The sequence below is a fragment of the Streptopelia decaocto genome, assembly GCF_964273445.1.
Source record: "Streptopelia decaocto genome assembly, chromosome: 6".
Classification (NCBI taxonomy): Eukaryota; Metazoa; Chordata; class Aves; order Columbiformes; family Columbidae; genus Streptopelia; species Streptopelia decaocto.
In genome coordinates, this window is record NC_138660.1 from 2,369,389 (window position 1) to 2,386,159 (window position 16,771).

The 16,771-nt window shown below is 40.6% G+C and overlaps 2 protein-coding genes across 5 annotated transcripts in view; one reads left to right on the plus strand and one right to left on the minus strand.

Annotated features, from left to right (window-relative positions):
- The window catches only part of SMC4 (structural maintenance of chromosomes 4), a 34,100-nt gene extending 27,141 nt beyond the window's left edge, over nucleotides 1-6,959 (plus strand). For all 4 annotated transcript variants that reach the window (XM_082055513.1, XM_082055515.1, XM_082055514.1 and 1 more), the window contains 9 exons: nucleotides 479-631; nucleotides 778-904; nucleotides 1,961-2,150; nucleotides 2,650-2,794; nucleotides 3,579-3,752; nucleotides 4,517-4,699; nucleotides 4,845-5,077; nucleotides 5,760-5,943; nucleotides 6,678-6,959. In XM_082055513.1, coding sequence (XP_081911639.1) covers nucleotides 479-631; nucleotides 778-904; nucleotides 1,961-2,150; nucleotides 2,650-2,794; nucleotides 3,579-3,752; nucleotides 4,517-4,699; nucleotides 4,845-5,077; nucleotides 5,760-5,943; nucleotides 6,678-6,875 — 1,587 coding nt within the window. In that variant the 3' untranslated portion in view covers nucleotides 6,876-6,959. The remainder of the gene's footprint in view (nucleotides 1-478; nucleotides 632-777; nucleotides 905-1,960; nucleotides 2,151-2,649; nucleotides 2,795-3,578; nucleotides 3,753-4,516; nucleotides 4,700-4,844; nucleotides 5,078-5,759; nucleotides 5,944-6,677) is intronic.
- Nucleotides 6,960-7,444: 485 nt separating this feature from the next.
- Nucleotides 7,445-15,748, minus strand: TRIM59 (tripartite motif containing 59). Its single transcript, XM_082055519.1, has 2 exons — nucleotides 15,598-15,748; nucleotides 7,445-10,236 (listed from the first exon to the last, which is right to left on the minus strand). Exon 2 carries the CDS (start codon nucleotides 10,231-10,233, stop codon nucleotides 9,007-9,009), a length of 1,227 nt encoding a protein of 408 aa, XP_081911645.1. The 5' UTR covers nucleotides 10,234-10,236; nucleotides 15,598-15,748; the 3' UTR covers nucleotides 7,445-9,006.
- Between the last annotated feature and the right edge of the window lie 1,023 nt (nucleotides 15,749-16,771).

The window sequence follows — 16,771 nt, forward strand, 5'->3', positions numbered from 1 at the left end:
GTAGATTAGTGTTGTTTAGGTGAAAATTCCTTCTGCGCTTGAAGGTGAACTGCAAGGCTTGGTCGCTTGACCAGATGCTACAAGGAAAAGCTTCTCTTCCTAACACCGTTACCACAAAAAAACCAACATGTATCAAATCTTCACTATAGTAAAAATGCCTTCTGCCTTCACTACTCTGACTTAAGCCATTCAAGCTTGAACTATTTTATTTCCTTCAAAAAACTTCTCCATTAAGAGCTATTTTGACAGGAATTCTTCAGCTTACTTTTTCTTATGTGTGCTCCTCTTGTTTTTCACCGTTACAGTTGATATTTCCAGCAGTCAGCTTCCACGTTCTGTCCAGCTATAGCAAGTGTTCAAGTTTTCACTCCACTTTCTTCCCGTGTTTTTAGAGGTCACTGTCGAGCACATGAATGAGATCTTGCTTTGGCTTGTAGCGGCGACACTAAACAAATGATCGTGTCTCATTTTTGTGCAGGTCAATAAAATGGAATCGCAGCTGCAGAAGGATTCTAAGAGAGTAGTGCAGTATGAAGAGGAGAAATCCGAACTTGAAGAAGCCATAAGAACCCTGCAACAAGGTGTTCGGGAGATGAGAAATACTCTGGAGAAGTACACAGCGAGTATCCAGGTGAACAAGTTGATTATTGACGCGATATCTGGCTTTTCTGTGAACACGCAGGGGGATAATTCCTTAGTCTCAGCTTAGCGTCGTCCTTGTTAATAACAATGATCTTTCTGAAGTGCAGGATTCTAACACAAGTGTGTTTTCTGTAGAGTTTGTCTGAACAAGAAATGAATCTCCAAACCCAAATTAAGGAACTTGAAGCAAACGTAATTGCTACCGCTCCGGACAAAAACAAACAGAAGGAACTGGAAAAAACCCTTGCTGGTTATAAAAAAGGTATGTTTTGTGGAGAGGGGATTCTAGATAAAAACTGTAGTACTAATACCAGAATGAACGGTGACGGCTTTGTTCTTTCAGCTTCCAACGCGGTTCCGTATCTTGGGATGGAACCTCTTTTCTGCCAGGGGGGATAAAAGGTGCTTCAAGAGATTAGAGAGTGAAAACCCCCTATTTTTTTGCGATTGTTCAAGTTCATGTTTCAGTCAACCTAAGTAAAACATTCATTTAGTGTTTTTTTATGTTCAGGTAGACTTTTGTGGCTGTAAGAATTGTTAATGTGGAGGGTAATGATATTAAAATCAAGTAACAGCTTTTGCTGTGCTCTAACTGGGCTGCTAGGTGACTCTGGAAAACAAATACCCTGTGTTCTGGTGCGGACACTCCGGACCCCAGTTCTCTTGTGAAAGCTGTTTGGAAACTTGAATAACAGTTTCTCTGAAGTAACTGGTAGCATAGTAAAGTAAACCCTGGGTGCTTCTTTGTATTTGTTGCTCAGTGAATGAAATAAGCACAGGAAAACATCATTCCCTTCCCCCACAATTCTCTTTTTTTGAACAGTATGGATGCTTTAATTCCTTGCTCACACTAATATTAAGATGGTTTTGTTGAGTTTTCAGGATGAGCTAAACAAGAAAACTAAACTACCCTGGGGGTGGAGTGGGCTCTGTGCAGTAACACCAGCTACCGAACAACACTTAGTGGCCAGTTCTTACAACTTAACCCTTTTGAGCCTTTTCCCTTTAAATAAATGCAAAGAATCAGTTTGGCACAGTATATAAGAAGCTATCTCATGAATTTAAGTGCTCTATATATGTTTGGTTTACACCAAAAAAAGCTTTGGTAGTATAACACTGTCAGAACGATGTGGGTGGTATTTTTCTTTTTGCAACAGTAAAAATAAATAAATAAATCAAAAATTCACAGTATAAAGAAATGTGTGCAATTCTCAATATATTAATACAGCAGAGCTTTTATCACTTAAATCTTAATGTATTGCGGCAGTCCAGTGGCCCTGGGGACAGCATGACGACATTAACTCGATTTTATCAACAGATTATGACAGCGCTGCCGAGAAAGCTGGGAAAATAGAAAATGAAGTGAAACGATTGCATAACCTCATAATGGAGATCAATAATCAGAAACTGAAAACGCAACAGGACAAACTGCACAAGATCACCAAGGAAATAGACGAATGTTGTTCGGCTGTCACTAAAGCGCAGGTGGCGATCAAGACAGCGAGCAGGTGCGGCACAGCGCGGGGTCTGCACAATTTATAATGTGCAGTTTAACAGTCACTAGTAATCGGTATTTTTCTGCTATAACGGTATTTGCCTGTCACTAAAATACAATATTTCAGGATAAAGACTCAAAGCAGCCCTTAATTGTCACACAGTGGAGCAGTTCTGATTTGAAGAGACTCATTACGGAGCACGTCAGGAAATAAAACGTGCTATGTCTTTTATGTTGGCTTAACAATATGTTGCGAATACTTAGAACAAATGTCAAAACTGTTTCTGAAAGAACAATTTGAGTTGTTTAACGTGGCCTGTCTGCTAAGTGTTTAAGCCAACTTTGTTTGATTTGGATAGCTCAGGGGTGTGAGAGTTCATTCATAAATCAGCATTTCCTCTTTGGTCGTCAACAGCTGTTGAACCATCTTTAAAATAAGATTGTGTTTCTGGATTATTTTATGTCCCATTTGCCGCCACGTGAGCTGTGCAAACATCTCTGTACCCCTTCAGAAACCTGAAGAAATCTCAAGATGCTGTTCTGCGCACGGAGAAGGATATTAAGAGTAACGAGGAAGAAATTAAAGACTTAACAGAAGAGCTGACGACGCTGGAAGACAAAGCCACCGAGGTTATGAAGGACTGCAAGCAAGCTGAAGTGAGTGTCCTGTTCATTCAGTGGATTTCTTCATAGAGGACGCAGTCTGTGAAATACATTGTAGATAAATTGTGGTTTGCGTTAACTGATAGTACCTTCATTTATTTAAAAAGAAAAGGCTGCCTTGCCATTTAAGCCTCACACTTGACAACGCTGGTCTAAAGTATTGTGGTTTGGTCTCCAGGTAAAACCAGGATGATTATTTATAGCCTTATAATATCCTAATTATATCCTTCTATTCTTACGCAAATATTGTCGTACATCTGCAGAGGATGTTCCACGATGGTTGGGAAGGGGAATGGTGCGGGTTTTTTTTTAATATTACCTGAACATATATCTTGAGCTAATTTTCTGAAGCTAAGAAAAAACTTCAAGTTTCCCCAAATAAATTATTAGTTTTAAAACTCTTGTTTAAAAATAAACTTTACTCAGTTATGTGGGACTTTAGTTTGCCATCTAGATTTATATATGAGTGTGGAAACAACCAGGACGGCTGAAATTCTTTAACATAAAGCTGTTTCTTTGAAACTGTCCTTCTCCAAAACTGCCTTTTAGCTAAAAACATCCCCGTGTAGGATGCTTTTCATCACATCTGGAATGAAAATAGAAACTGCAGCGTATTTTTAGTCATTCCAGAATTCTGGGACCAAGTTCATCTAAATACAACAAGATGTATTTGTTTTCATCAGTGCTTGGGATGGCGGAGAGCAAGTTCTTTTTTAGAACCCAAACAAGTGGTAACATTTTTGTAGATTAATGCACTGTCTTTGTCACTCGTGTTCAGGAAAAGTTGCCGGCCATTCAGGACGAGCAGCGCAGTTTACTCCAGGAGATTAAAACTCTTAAAGAAGATGAACACGCGCTTCAGAAGGAAGCTCTTAATATTAAGCTTAAAATTGATCAACTTGATAGTCATATTTCTACACACCAGTCAAAGATTAAATACTGGCAAAAAGAGGTAAGGAAATTGTTTAGTTCCTAAAACTTCAACTGTAATGTCGTAAAAGGTTCATATGTTAACAAGTTAGAAAACGGAAAATCTGGGAGAAAATTCATAGTGAGCTCACAGTTTATTGTTGTTTATTCTATAAAAATCAACCCTAAAAAAGATGAGCTTGCAGTCTTTTAATTCCTCGTTTGCAAACAAGGTTATGGATGAATTATGAATTATTTAGCTTCTAGCTTTTCAAGTTTATATTTTATTTATGAAAGAACGGTAGGTAGGATAACCATCGCTGATATAACACTATAAGTAATTAAGAGCAATGAGGGAAAAATATGTAGGTCACAAATGGCAACCAGGAGACTTCTTGTGCCTGAGTATCCCCTTTGTACTTGTTACAAATGCTTTTAAAGGGCTGGCACCCTCAGAGGTGAGAGAAGTGGAGAGGAGTAGGACGTTGGTAACTAAAACTCAGGGAGGCCCACTCGGAGAAAAGGCCGGTTGGGTGCGTGGAGCTCCTAAACTTACATTAACCTTTTATTCTACGTCCTTTCTACTTTGTATTTGAATCTTGAATAGACCAGCAGATGATCTCGCAGCGCACGGTGTCCTTTATAGCCCCGTTAATATGAGGATAAGGAGGGCAGCCACCCCACCAGCAAAGCTGCTGCCAGAGTCTCCTCAATCTTGAACACCCAAAGTATCAAGTATATAGTTGTTAATGCTCTATGACATCAGGAGGGGCGATTTCCTCGTTATTAACTGCTTTTGAATTTCAGATGTCCAAATTATCGCTGCACTCCATAGAAGACAAACCACCTGAAGAGCTTCCAGTGCTGAGTCCAGCAGAGCTGGAGGCCATCGAGGATCCTGACGCTATCACCAAACGGATTGCGCTGCTGGAAGCCCAGTGCCACGAGCAGAGACCCAACCTTGGGGCCATTGCAGAATACAAGAAGAAGGTAAGTTTAATTATCTTACGTTAGTAGGATTCCTCTTTTTCAGACATTGTATTGCCTGTTGGTGCAATAACACAGTACACCCCTCGTCTAGGGGACAAAGAAAATCTTTCTTCTAGGAGCTTATATTTGATTATTTTTCCTACAGGAAGAGCTGTACTTGAAACGTGTGGCTGAACTGGATGAAGTTACCAATGAGAGAGACAAGTTCCGACAAGCTTTTGAAGATCTGAGGAAACAAAGGCTGAATGAATTCATGGCAGGATTTAACACCATAACAAATAAACTGAAGGAAAACTACCAGATGCTGACTTTGGGAGGCGATGCGGAACTGGAACTCGTGGACAGTCTGGATCCCTTCTCGGAGGGAATTATGTTTAGGTTTGTCAAAACACTTTCTTATTGCTGTAATTCTTCTTTATTGTATTTCTTTATTTAACCTGCTTCTTAAGTAATTTTTAGTTGATTATCAGCAAACCAAGCCAAGCCCCCTTGGCAAAAATTGGCAAGATACTGACAGAAGCCACGACTTCTTTAGCATTGGGTAACAATGATTTGTTTCTCCTAGAGAATGAATTAACTAAGAGCAGTTGGACTTTGCTGAAGTGATTTCTCAGGGTTTCTTCATTCCCAGATCATTTCACTTTGCCTGGGGAATTGTGTCAATCACACTGGGAACTGGAGACCACTCAGCCATAAATGGTCCTAAGAGTATATTTGTTATTGAAGAGCAGAATAGCACTTTGGAGAGATAATTAAATAGCTGTTCTAAAGTGTAGTAGTTCCTACAGAAAACAGCAGAGTGTTTGAGTTCAGGCAAACCTCAGCTGCCCAGGTCACTGCTGCACGCAGGGAGTTACTCCTTGGTGAACAGAAATAATCCCCTTTGCTCCGTCTCAGCTGTGCAGGACTCAGAGTCTCAAAGCAGCTCAGCCATGGTTTTAGTTGAGCTTCTTTGTGTCTGTGCCTTCCAAGAATTCCCTCCAGTCGTGTGACTTGCTTTGCACAACAAACTTATTTTCATCGCAAACAGAAATAAGTTACAAACTCCAATTTCTTTCAGTGTTCGGCCTCCAAAGAAAAGTTGGAAGAAGATATTTAACTTATCAGGAGGAGAGAAGACTCTTAGTTCGCTGGCTCTAGTTTTTGCTCTTCACCATTACAAGCCAACGCCACTTTATTTTATGGATGAGATTGATGCAGCACTTGACTTCAAAAATGTCTCTATTGTGGCATTTTACATATATGTAAGTATTGCATGGTACCTACCAGAGTGAAATATTTCCAAGATATTTTCTCCTTTGCCAGAAGAGACAAAGCAGTAACACAATTATGGCCAGATTTGAAAATCTGCAGTGACAGAGTATTTTCAAATAATTAAGTGGTAACTATATACTAAGCAGATTTCCAGAAAGGTGCTTATGTTGCTTTCTGCGTAGTTTTTAAGCTGCTAAATTTGATGCTTTTCAGAAATGAGGTAACCGAGATTCCTTGGTTTTATTCTTCCATTTCAGCAGCACGAGCTGTTTCACGTAGGCTGCTTTGAGCTGTGGCTTTAGCAGTGTGGTGGTTTTTTTAATGTCATGCCTTTAAAAATTCCCTCATCACCATATTGAAGTCAAGCAAACATTTACATTGCTGCAGTTCTGCTTGCTAATTTAAACTTAGAATTTTCAGAATGATCCCAAGTATAATAATCCTAGAAGGGCCAAAATTATGATTAACTACTTAAAATTAGGGAAAGGCTTTGAAAATCCCTGCCTGCAACTGTAGTTTTGAACTTTGCTCCAAATCTGCCTGTGTTTTCCCCAAGGAGGATCCAGTCCCCAGATGTGTTTGATTTTTGACTGTAGCGTAGACTAATGCTTAATTTTAAAACTTAGTATAGTTCAGCTCTTAAATGCAAATTATGGCTTAGTATACAGTACATTGCAGCGTTTTCTGAAATACCGTGTGCTAACACAAAAAACTTTTCTTTCAGGAGCAAACAAAAAACGCACAGTTTATCATCATCTCCCTGCGAAACAACATGTTTGAGATGGCGGACAGATTAATTGGAATTTTTAAGACTCACAATACCTCAAAAAGTGTGGCAATAAACCCCAAAGTTATTGCAGCTAAAGGACTGGCTGAGCAAAACACTCTGGATGTCGTACCGCTCAAAAATACAGTGGAATGAACTTCTCATTCCATTCTCATTCATTCATTCTCAATTCTCATTCTCGTTGCGGTTTACCTTCTTTTAATATATTTTTTTACTTGAGATTTTTCTTTTTGGTTTGTGTATATTTGTTCTTGTTAAAATCAGCTTCAATGAATTAGTCTTTCTCATTATGCAGTCTATATAAATCTTATATGGACCGAGTAAAAAAGTAGCTAAAAAAATGCACAGAAAAATCAACCAGGCCTGTGGTGGGCAGTGTGAGAAACCACAATCCACAGTGACCCACCTCATGCTGTGTCACTTCAGAGAATCTTCCTGAAGTTCCTGCTGCAAAACAATGGGGCACTTGGAAGAAAATGAAGCAGCAAGGTAAGGGAGTGCAGTGCCTGCTTTTGGGAGACATGCTGCTCCGTGTGCTCGCAGCGGTTCAGCCCCGGGTCAGCGCTGTGCAGCATCACAGGGAAGGTTCTGTGCCGTAAAGAAACCAAGGTGTTAGCCAAGCCTACTGTAAGAATATATTTTATTTGTATGCAAGTTTATTAAAGTATAGAGTGCATCATAAGTACAGGTACTAAACGTTTCAATCAGTGGTAAAGACATTTTATAATGCCATTTTATTTTTCAAGACTACATGTATATATAAACTGTAACAGTTTTTAAAAGTCAGGAAAATAAAAAGGAAAGTAAAAACAAAAGAGTCTCGCGTGGTAGCGGATAGACACCGGCACCAGGTTTGGAGAGCCTTACGTGCCAAGTGATGGCCTTCTAAGAGGGCTTAAGACACTGCCCGGTGTTTTATCAATATGGCAATATTAAGATATCAATAATGTTATTAATTTCTTTATTTAGGAAGCATCACATCTGAGGCCTGCCCTTACTCTCAGCTCTCACTGCAGTCTGGCAGCAAAAGGTATTTTGCAGGGCCCCGCTAGTGCCTGCTGGTAGTAACGGGCATGTTTTGGTTCACACAAGGGTTTAAAATACCGAGTAGCTAAACGCTGGCCTCAGAATTCATCATTATTTAATCTTAGTTAAAAATAAAACAATACTACATACAAATAAAAAAATAAAACCAGCCAGGAAATGCTGCTCTGCTAAATATGCTATTGTTTTTATCAAGTACAATTAGATATAGCAAATAGTCATATTTGGTGCTTTATTGAATTGTAAGCTCACCTGTGTTCTGCTATCGTACCTGCAGCTCCCAAGGCTGTCCCAGTACTTGCTGCAACCAGCCTGTTAGTAACTGGGGAACAAAACCAGCTTTCAGTGGGGATTTCACTCCCCAGCGCAGTTCAGACTGGAGCATCACACCAGTAGTGAACAGTGTTAGTGATCTGTAACAAGGTCAAGATCTCTGTGCTGAAAAGGTAAGTATAAATTTACATTCAGCATCAAGTTGTTTTAACAGCTCTTGCCATTGGAAATCCTTATACCACTGACTTCAGTGTGAGTTTTGCCACTTACTACAGTATGTATCTATTTTCACTACACATTAAATAATTCAGCAAATAGTCAGGGCTCGTTGTAGTCAGCAGTGAGAGCTCCCAGCCAGACTAAACAAACACCTGATTTGTGCACAGCTGCTGCTAAAAAAATTATGCAATACTGCACCAGAAACCCTACAGCTACTGCTCTGTAACAGGAGAGAACCATTTGAAACACAACTTCATTCAAAAAATGAAGTGATGTCATCCGCTACTAACCAGGAACAAACAAAAACACAGGGCCATGAATATATGATTTAAAGGCCACAGGTGTATTGGTTAAAATACATTGAGAGAGAGGTCAATAAAACACAAAATACCAAAAAGACAAAGAAAGTCAGTTGATATTTGAGGTGTTTTGACAAATAGGGTTCCAAATTACAATTAATAAACGGATTACACTCTTTGTGTGCAGACATTTCTGAGTAGCTCCAGTTTAAACAAACACACCTACCATACCACATTGAGCAGAATCTTCTGTTAATCTTCCCAGTTAACTAAGAGTTATATAAGAGCAAATCTATACAATACAGAAAATAGAAGGATATGGAAATAGGAAGGAAAAGGGTTGAACTTTAGCAGTCCAGCTTTGAAGTAGAAAATGAAACAAAAAATCCTGGGGATTCCTACACTAGCTTTTAATCCAATTGTTGATACAGTCAACGAGAAACAATTCTCCTGAAAAACTCGATCAGTAAATTAAATTTATGGGACAGCACATCCTCCATATTCTGCAAATAGGTGCAGAAGTCTTGATAAATAAGCAGCAAGAACTCTGAAAAGTAAGTGGAAGTAGCTTTTATATCAAGTGCAAATACTGGTTTGTGAAAGGAAAACACAGTTACCACTATGATGATAAAAAAAAGAAGCGGGACTGTGAAAGCATATACATCCTGGTGTTGTTCTTGAGATTTTCTCCCTTCCATTCTGCTGCCTTGGTTGTGTAACTTCCTTTTTGGAATCAGTTTTATTTTTGGAGTGAGGATCTTGTTGATCTGCCTGATTTCAGTTTTAGACCACACATCTTTCAACAGGTGCTCAATCCTCGGATAAACCTCCATAGGTTTAACATCCGGCAGTTGCTGCTGTTTCAAAGCTTTTATACGTTGACGCAGATCATCCACCTTCTCGAGAAAAGCAAGCGGGGACTCTTCTTTTTGAATACATGTATTCAGTGACATTAATTCCAGCTGTTGTTCCCTTATTTTTTTCAACTTCTCAATGAGAGGTTCATATTCTTCCAAAATGTGAGCATTAACTTCATCTAGCGTGGTCAGCAGAGCTTGTTTTTTGTGCTCCAAGGTGTCACTAAGCTTCTTAAAATACTGTACCACTGCTTTTTTATCATCCTGAACGACGTTTTCACACTGGGACTTCTGTTCTTTCAGCTTTTCCATAAGCAGACACACATCAGTCCAGTGTTTATCCGTCAGCTGCTCCACAAGTTTTCCAGAAGTCGCCTTTTCCTTTAGGAAGGCGCTTTGCAGGTCATCTATGGGGTGCCCGTTGTGTTTTCCTATGGTCAGGCAATGGCCACACACCAGCTTTTTATCCAAAACACAGTAAACGTTCAGCGGTTGCCTGTAGTGTTCACTGCAGGTCACAACATCAGAGGGATCCTCCTGTTGGTATTTTTCAATAATCGCTTTCAACGCAAAGTTAATAGGCAACGATTCGATACCAGAGGTGGGAATTTCAACAATACTCCTACATGTAGGACACTTGAGAGGAACTCTCAGGGGTCTCCAAATGGAAAAGTTGCTCGAGAGCTGAATAACGCCTTCCAGACAATTCCTACAGAACGTGTGGGAACAGGGCAGAACGCGGGGATCTTCAAATATGCTATAGCAAATGGAACACGTTAATTCTTCCTCAAAGTGATGCATGTCCTACAAAAGAAGAACAAAAACAAAAAACAGTTTAATCTCTTTGTACAATCAACACATTTTAAATCATTTTATTAACCTAAGCGCCTCAACATGACATTTAATGACCGGTAAACTAACCTACATTGGCGGTTCATTGCTAAGGGGAAAAAGAAAAAGACAAAAAAGGAATGAAAGTGAGCAACAGTTCAAAGATTTCAGCAAATTATGACCTGTATTTATGATTAACGTTGACTAGATATATCCAACGTCTGCCTTCAAAAGCGAGGGAAAACAGCAATCTGCTACTGGATATTTTTTACAGTGGGAAACTGTAGAAGAGAGGGATAAAAGTTAGAACTAAAGTTTCTAAATAACCTAAGAATTACCATCTTTCTCCCACTTTCTCCCAACAATAAGTACAGAAACTTTTCTCCGCTCTCCTAACTCTTCTGAAATGTTACTTTCGTAATATAAATGGTCGTTAGAGTATCAGGCAGCCACATTTCCTAAAAGCTGTCTCTAGGTTCTGGCACAAACGAGAGTCTGACTCAATGGCCCCTAAATATGCCACCACTAACACTATTTAGACTTGTGGGGCTATTCCTGGGTTACTTTAAGCACATAACTAAAAACCTTTCGTTTTCCATTCTTTGTAACGTTGCCTTGGGTTTTTTTGCCAGCTTAGTGAAATCACGCTGTAAAGTCACAAGTAACAATAAGCCTTATGTCAGATTGCATAATAAATCCTAATTCTGATTTTCCTTTTGGTAAGAAAATAGGGAAATGAGTATGAACTTTCCCTGTCTTTGTGTTACATTTTTCCTGTCCCCCCATTCTAGTCGACCCCGTAGACTTTGCTACCCTGCAAAAAGAAATTGGCCAAGCATTTAGTAGCAAAGACTCTCAGTTTAGGGTCTAAATCTGAAACCAAGAACACACAGCCGGGCTAACGCAGCTGCACAAAGTGCGACTGAACCTTCCTCTGATCCAGCCAGGACAATAACAAGCTCTGATGCGTTTAAGGAGGTTATTTTAGTCAGATGTGCCCTCCTCATCTTTTTAATGAAGTGACACATTTTTGCATCCATCCATCAGCATTCTCATTGACACCGACATTAACACATTTTGATTAAGTTAATTTACCTAAAAGGAACCGAATTGTTAAAGACACTTTACTTTGAAAACCAAAAAAATTAATTGCATTTGAAATCATGAAAACCACAAAGGCTTAAATTCCTCACTAACTAATAAACAATTTACAATAAATAAATGAAGCAGTATTGTTGCAAAAGGCACAGAGCTGAGCTGAGGGATGTCAGGAGGGAAATAACTCCGACCCTGGTTCTTCGAGAGTTAAATCAGCTCTGACCAGGGAAACCTGTTCTGGTCCAGAAATCAGTGCGGCTTATCTCACTTTATTGAGCTGGGCTGCTACACCCTAAAGCGAAAGTGTTTGACTCTGCAAGTCTGATCAGACTCTTCTGCCTTATAAAACCAGACTGACAAATAATAATAATAAAACAAACCAACCCAAAACCAACCAAAAGATGCCAAACAAACAATCAAACTAATGACTGTCACCCAAAACGTCCAGTTCAATTCAAGCAGGTATTTGTATGTTATTAAGTCAACTTTATATTGAAAACATATTGCAATTAATTCAGTTTTAAAAAAAAATTCTCACAAACACACTTTAGGTCGTTTTTTTCAGTTAATTAATACACAACATTGGTTCGCTTATTTGAACTCCACTTTTTCAATAGACCTTAACAACCGTTGAAAAAAAATCTACTAAAGGGAGACATAACTCTTAAGAACAACCCTTTAAAAGAAGAATGATAAAGTGTGTTAGCACTGATAATTAACTAATGTATTCTCCTAGTCAAAGAGAATTAATACCAAGTACTACAGACATTTAGCAAAAGACATTCACAACACTCTGACACTAAATTTGCTTCTGTACTGCACTGCTCTTACTGAAGACCATGAGGTATTTCTCTTTTTACTGTGAAGCCACGGACCTTTAGTTTCCAGCTTTTCCGATCAGCCACTGTGGCAACAGCAGGTTCTTTAGGTCTATAATCTATAATCTTTAGGTCTATGTGTTAATAATCACATTTGTAAGTGATGTTCCAGACACTGAACCTACAGAAATGTGCCAGCAATGAAAAGAAGCAGAACAACAAATCTACTCCACTATCTAGATAATTTTTTTTTTTGAGAATTAAATTAATTCTCATAGGAAATACATTTGAAAGTTTTATATATATACACAAGCATATATATATCAAGTTATTATGAATTTGGGGAATGTCACTTCTACTTAAAAAAGTTGGTTTTGCTCATGGTTAGAAAAGAAAGAATCCTTAATAAGTAACCTCATTCAATGTTTTATTTTGTATATATATATATGGAATTAATATAGTTTAAAAAAACCCTGTTTAAAGTCACTATTTTTCCCTGAAACTAGGGCTGCAGTTTTCTTCAAAACAACTCTTTCAGGAGGGAAATTTTCTTTATAAAGGACACATGTCTGGCTTATTTGAGCTACGTAAAGATAAAATTTATCTTCAAAAATTTGTTTTAACTGCAAAGTAGTTGCTGCTACCCCAAAAACAAAGGACCAACTTTATAAAACTTCTCTTAGGTCTGTTATGGATCACCTTAAACTGTGCAGGAGTAACCCCGGCCTAGGCAGGCAGGGCCTGCCCAGGTCCGAGCCCAGAGGCCTGGCTCATGTCGTAACCCACATAGCCGCCAAGCAGAGGGACAGAAATTCCAACTGTCACAGAAACGTATCGTTCTGTTTCCCATGCAGCTGAAGAATTCATAAAGGGACGGGGGTTTTCGGGTAGCAAGCAGCTCTGGAAAGCCGGGCCGGGGCAGGAGGGGGTCCCTGCTCCAGCAGCAGCTTCCCAGACACCTCCAGGAGAAACAGCACTTAATTTATTATCCACCAATTTCCAAACAGTATTTGGAACACTGATGTTGATGTTCGCTATAGGCCCGCTGAGCAATAACTACTCCAGAGTTGCGCCACGGAAGCAAAAAGTAGGAATCCTAAAATTCAGTTTCATCCAGCAATAGTCTCCATGTGAACAACAGTGGAAATAAATCAGAAACAGAGAAGCCGGGAACACCACCAAAAAAAAACCCCAAGCCCAACGTCACAGAGTTAAGCAAAAAGTTTTCCGGTGGGGAGGGAGCTGAAAAAAAAGGAAGGTGGTAAATGCTTTTCCTGCAGACGCTTTTCCTTAAATGTTTCAAACAACTGTGGTAGCAAATACGTGTGTGTATAGACATATTTATCGTGAGTCACTCAGTATAAGCAAATTACAAACTAGAGGGTATTTTAAAATTCAAAAGGGTAATTGTGCCAGTAACAGTGAGCTTCAGAAATCTAGCAGTGAAAGTGCACTAAGCAGCTGTGATTTTATCCTCTTCTAATCAGTGATACTGTAGACAAGGTGAAAACATGTAATACAGCACATCTGGATTACAGTTTATCTGCCAGAGCTTTCCGTTAGGCAGATCAAAGTCGAATACCCCTTGATAACGCTGCATTCCTCACCTAGCAATCAGGACACTGCTCAGGCAGCTAATTAGCAAGATGTTGTTTAGAAACAGTTATATCTGGAATACTGCCTGTTTAGGTAGATAACTAACTGCTTTATAGCAAAAGGCAGCTGTGGCAAGCTCAAACACCCCATTCTATTCTGAAGGATTTTAAAAGGTGAATTTGGCGCGGGATAATGGCTGTGACAGCCTAACCAGAGAGTTCCGAAGGGCTGCCAGGGAGGAAAATGAGATCTGCCCTCTCCTGAAGGACACTATAACACTCGCCTTTTCAATACCACACCGCATTTCACTAAATCACATCAGAAATGCCGTCTCCCCATCCCACAGTTGCCTCTGAAGTCCTGTAGCACTAGCACAGAAGCTCAAGTTTATGTTGTACAAAAATAAGAGATTAAATTATATTACGGGCAGTGTTTTCCATTTATAAGACACCTCCATGGTAAAGGGTGACAGTACTTCTCAAAAAAACCACCCAGAAGGCTGAGGTGCAGCTTTGGGATTTGTCAGTGCATCAAAAGGAATGGAGCTTGCTACACAGCTGCTGGGTTCGGTGGTTGGCACCAAAAATCAGAAAACAGCTCGACCTTAAACCTTTCTGTTCCAGCCCGTTTCAGCTGTTCTGCCACAAATATCCCATGCCCAGTCACAGCAATTCTCAGCCAGGGAAGTTCTGCCCCAGTCCCTATTCCTGCCACCACCACCCCAGACTTTTATACTGTTTTTTCGATGACCTGAAAGGACGTGAACACAGCTGTGAAGTCTGTCTGGTCTCCCTGTCAAGCTGACCTGACATGTCCCCTCCTGTATATCCCTCCCCTGGCTCCTTGTCTGCTACCATGAGGAGAAGCTGCTAAATTAATGTACGCTGTGATTAATTTACAAAAGACGTACCCATCCTTAACCAATCGACATCTTTCTGACCACCTGCAAAACCAGGGGATATTTCTCAAGTTTTAGATCCTTCTGCGCGACAAGAGGGAGACGGAAGATTAAGTAAAGTATTGTTTAGAAGCAGAGTGCTTAGCTTACCTTTAACTAACAATTAATAGATGTATTAGAAGTAAGAAACTAAACAGTTATAACTAACATCATCAATTATTTCTTAGTATAGATGTACATCAACATTTTCAAATATTGTAATGCATATATAATATGTGAATATAAGCAACACAAGCTCATCCAGTCTGTGAAGCACTGATGGAGGACGATCCCCAGAGCTGATAAAATAAAGAATTGACTCTGCTGTTCAGTTTATTTCTCCGTTTTTACCACAAGAAATTTACACAAGTTACCACACTCCCAGACCCCAGCTACACTGCTTTATCCTTTCCGTACTCTTACTCTGTCGCTGAGACTCGCTCTCCATCCCTTATCTCTTAAACTCTGTCAAAACTTGTAGTCTTGAGCGTTTATTTTTCTCTCAGTCTAAGGCTCAAAGGAACAGAACCACTTTACCTGTCACCCAGCCCCACAGACTCTTTGCCAACTCCTACCGAGGAACCACGCCTGTATTAATAACTAAAGGAAGGAATGGACGCTAACACCAACAGCTCGTTAAACTACAGACAGACGCTGTGAGGGAAGCGGTCAGGTATGTGGCACCTGAGCCCCACCCCAGCACCGAGACGTGTCCCGGTGGCAGCGGGGCGAGCTGCGGCAGCCCCGGGCTGACTGGAGGAACGCGCTCGCTGCCCGGCCGGTTTCACCTCAGAAGGGCCCTGCGAGCTCCGAGCCCTCACACAAAACACCTCCCGGCGGGACACCGGCCGCCCCGCTCGCACAGCCACCCACCCCGTCACCTACCTGGGCGCTCCGGCCGCCGTCCCCGCGTCTCCCGGGGCCGCTACCCCGCTCTCCTCACGGGGAGCGGGTGGCTCCTCACACCGAGGCCGCCGCCACCTTCAAACCGCCGGCGCGCGCCCCGCCGCTCGCCGCACCCCGCGCATGCGCGCGCGGACCAACGGCCGCGCCGTTCGAAAGTAAACGGGCGGCGGGGCGGGGCGTTCAAACCGTTAACGGCCGCTCCGGGAGGCGCTTTCCCTTCGGAGGGCATGTCCACGGGTTCGAGTCCCGGCTGCTCCCGAAACGGTGCAACCCGAGCGACGCTGACGGATCGAGTCCCGCAACTCCGCGGACGGACAGACGGACGGACGGACGGCGCTTCTCCTTCTGCTCCCTGCAGCGGAGCTTAAAGCAATGAGGGTTTGCGTATCATACACTCGACTGGATTTTTCAAGGTAAGGACAGACCCATGGCACAAAACAGGGAATTTGCTAATCAGAAATGACACACCTGATGGCATCATCATCAGTAATTAAATGCAAAGGATTAATGAAATTAAAGTGGAAGCACCTTGGTAGACAGCTGGGTTTTCTTTTCTGCAATTACCATAACCAATCTCTCAAACTGATTCTTATTCAGAGCCTGAGGAGAAACCAAGAGACAGAAAAACTTCTGACATGTGCCAACGAACCACAGAAATAAAAATAAATAAATGTAAGTGGTAATGTTCAATTTCACCCGCTTTAGCTACTGAACACAGTTATTTGAAGTGAAGCAGAATTGCTACTGCCATCCATTAAAATTGCGTGATTATAATGAAGAATAGCTGACCTTCTTGCTAAGCAAAAACCCTAATTACAGTAGAAATTTAATGGGTGGTAACTGACAGTGGTTCAGTGACACCTATGACACCGGTAAATCTCAGTATTTTAGCAGTAAAGTAGCCAATGGTGTGTAGACTCTTCTCATATGCCAGATTTTTCTATATTTATTCACAGTTCATCAAACTACAATAAACTAAAACTATAAAAGTTATTCTCAGCTGTTACTTTTACAGTGAATTTGAAAGAGTAATTCATTTAATGTTGCAATGTAAATCTTAATACATCATTATTCAAAAGCTACCTAAACATCTGCCTTAAGAGTGGTTTTAGAGGAGCTTTTGCAAATATCTGGGAAACATTAGGAATTATGT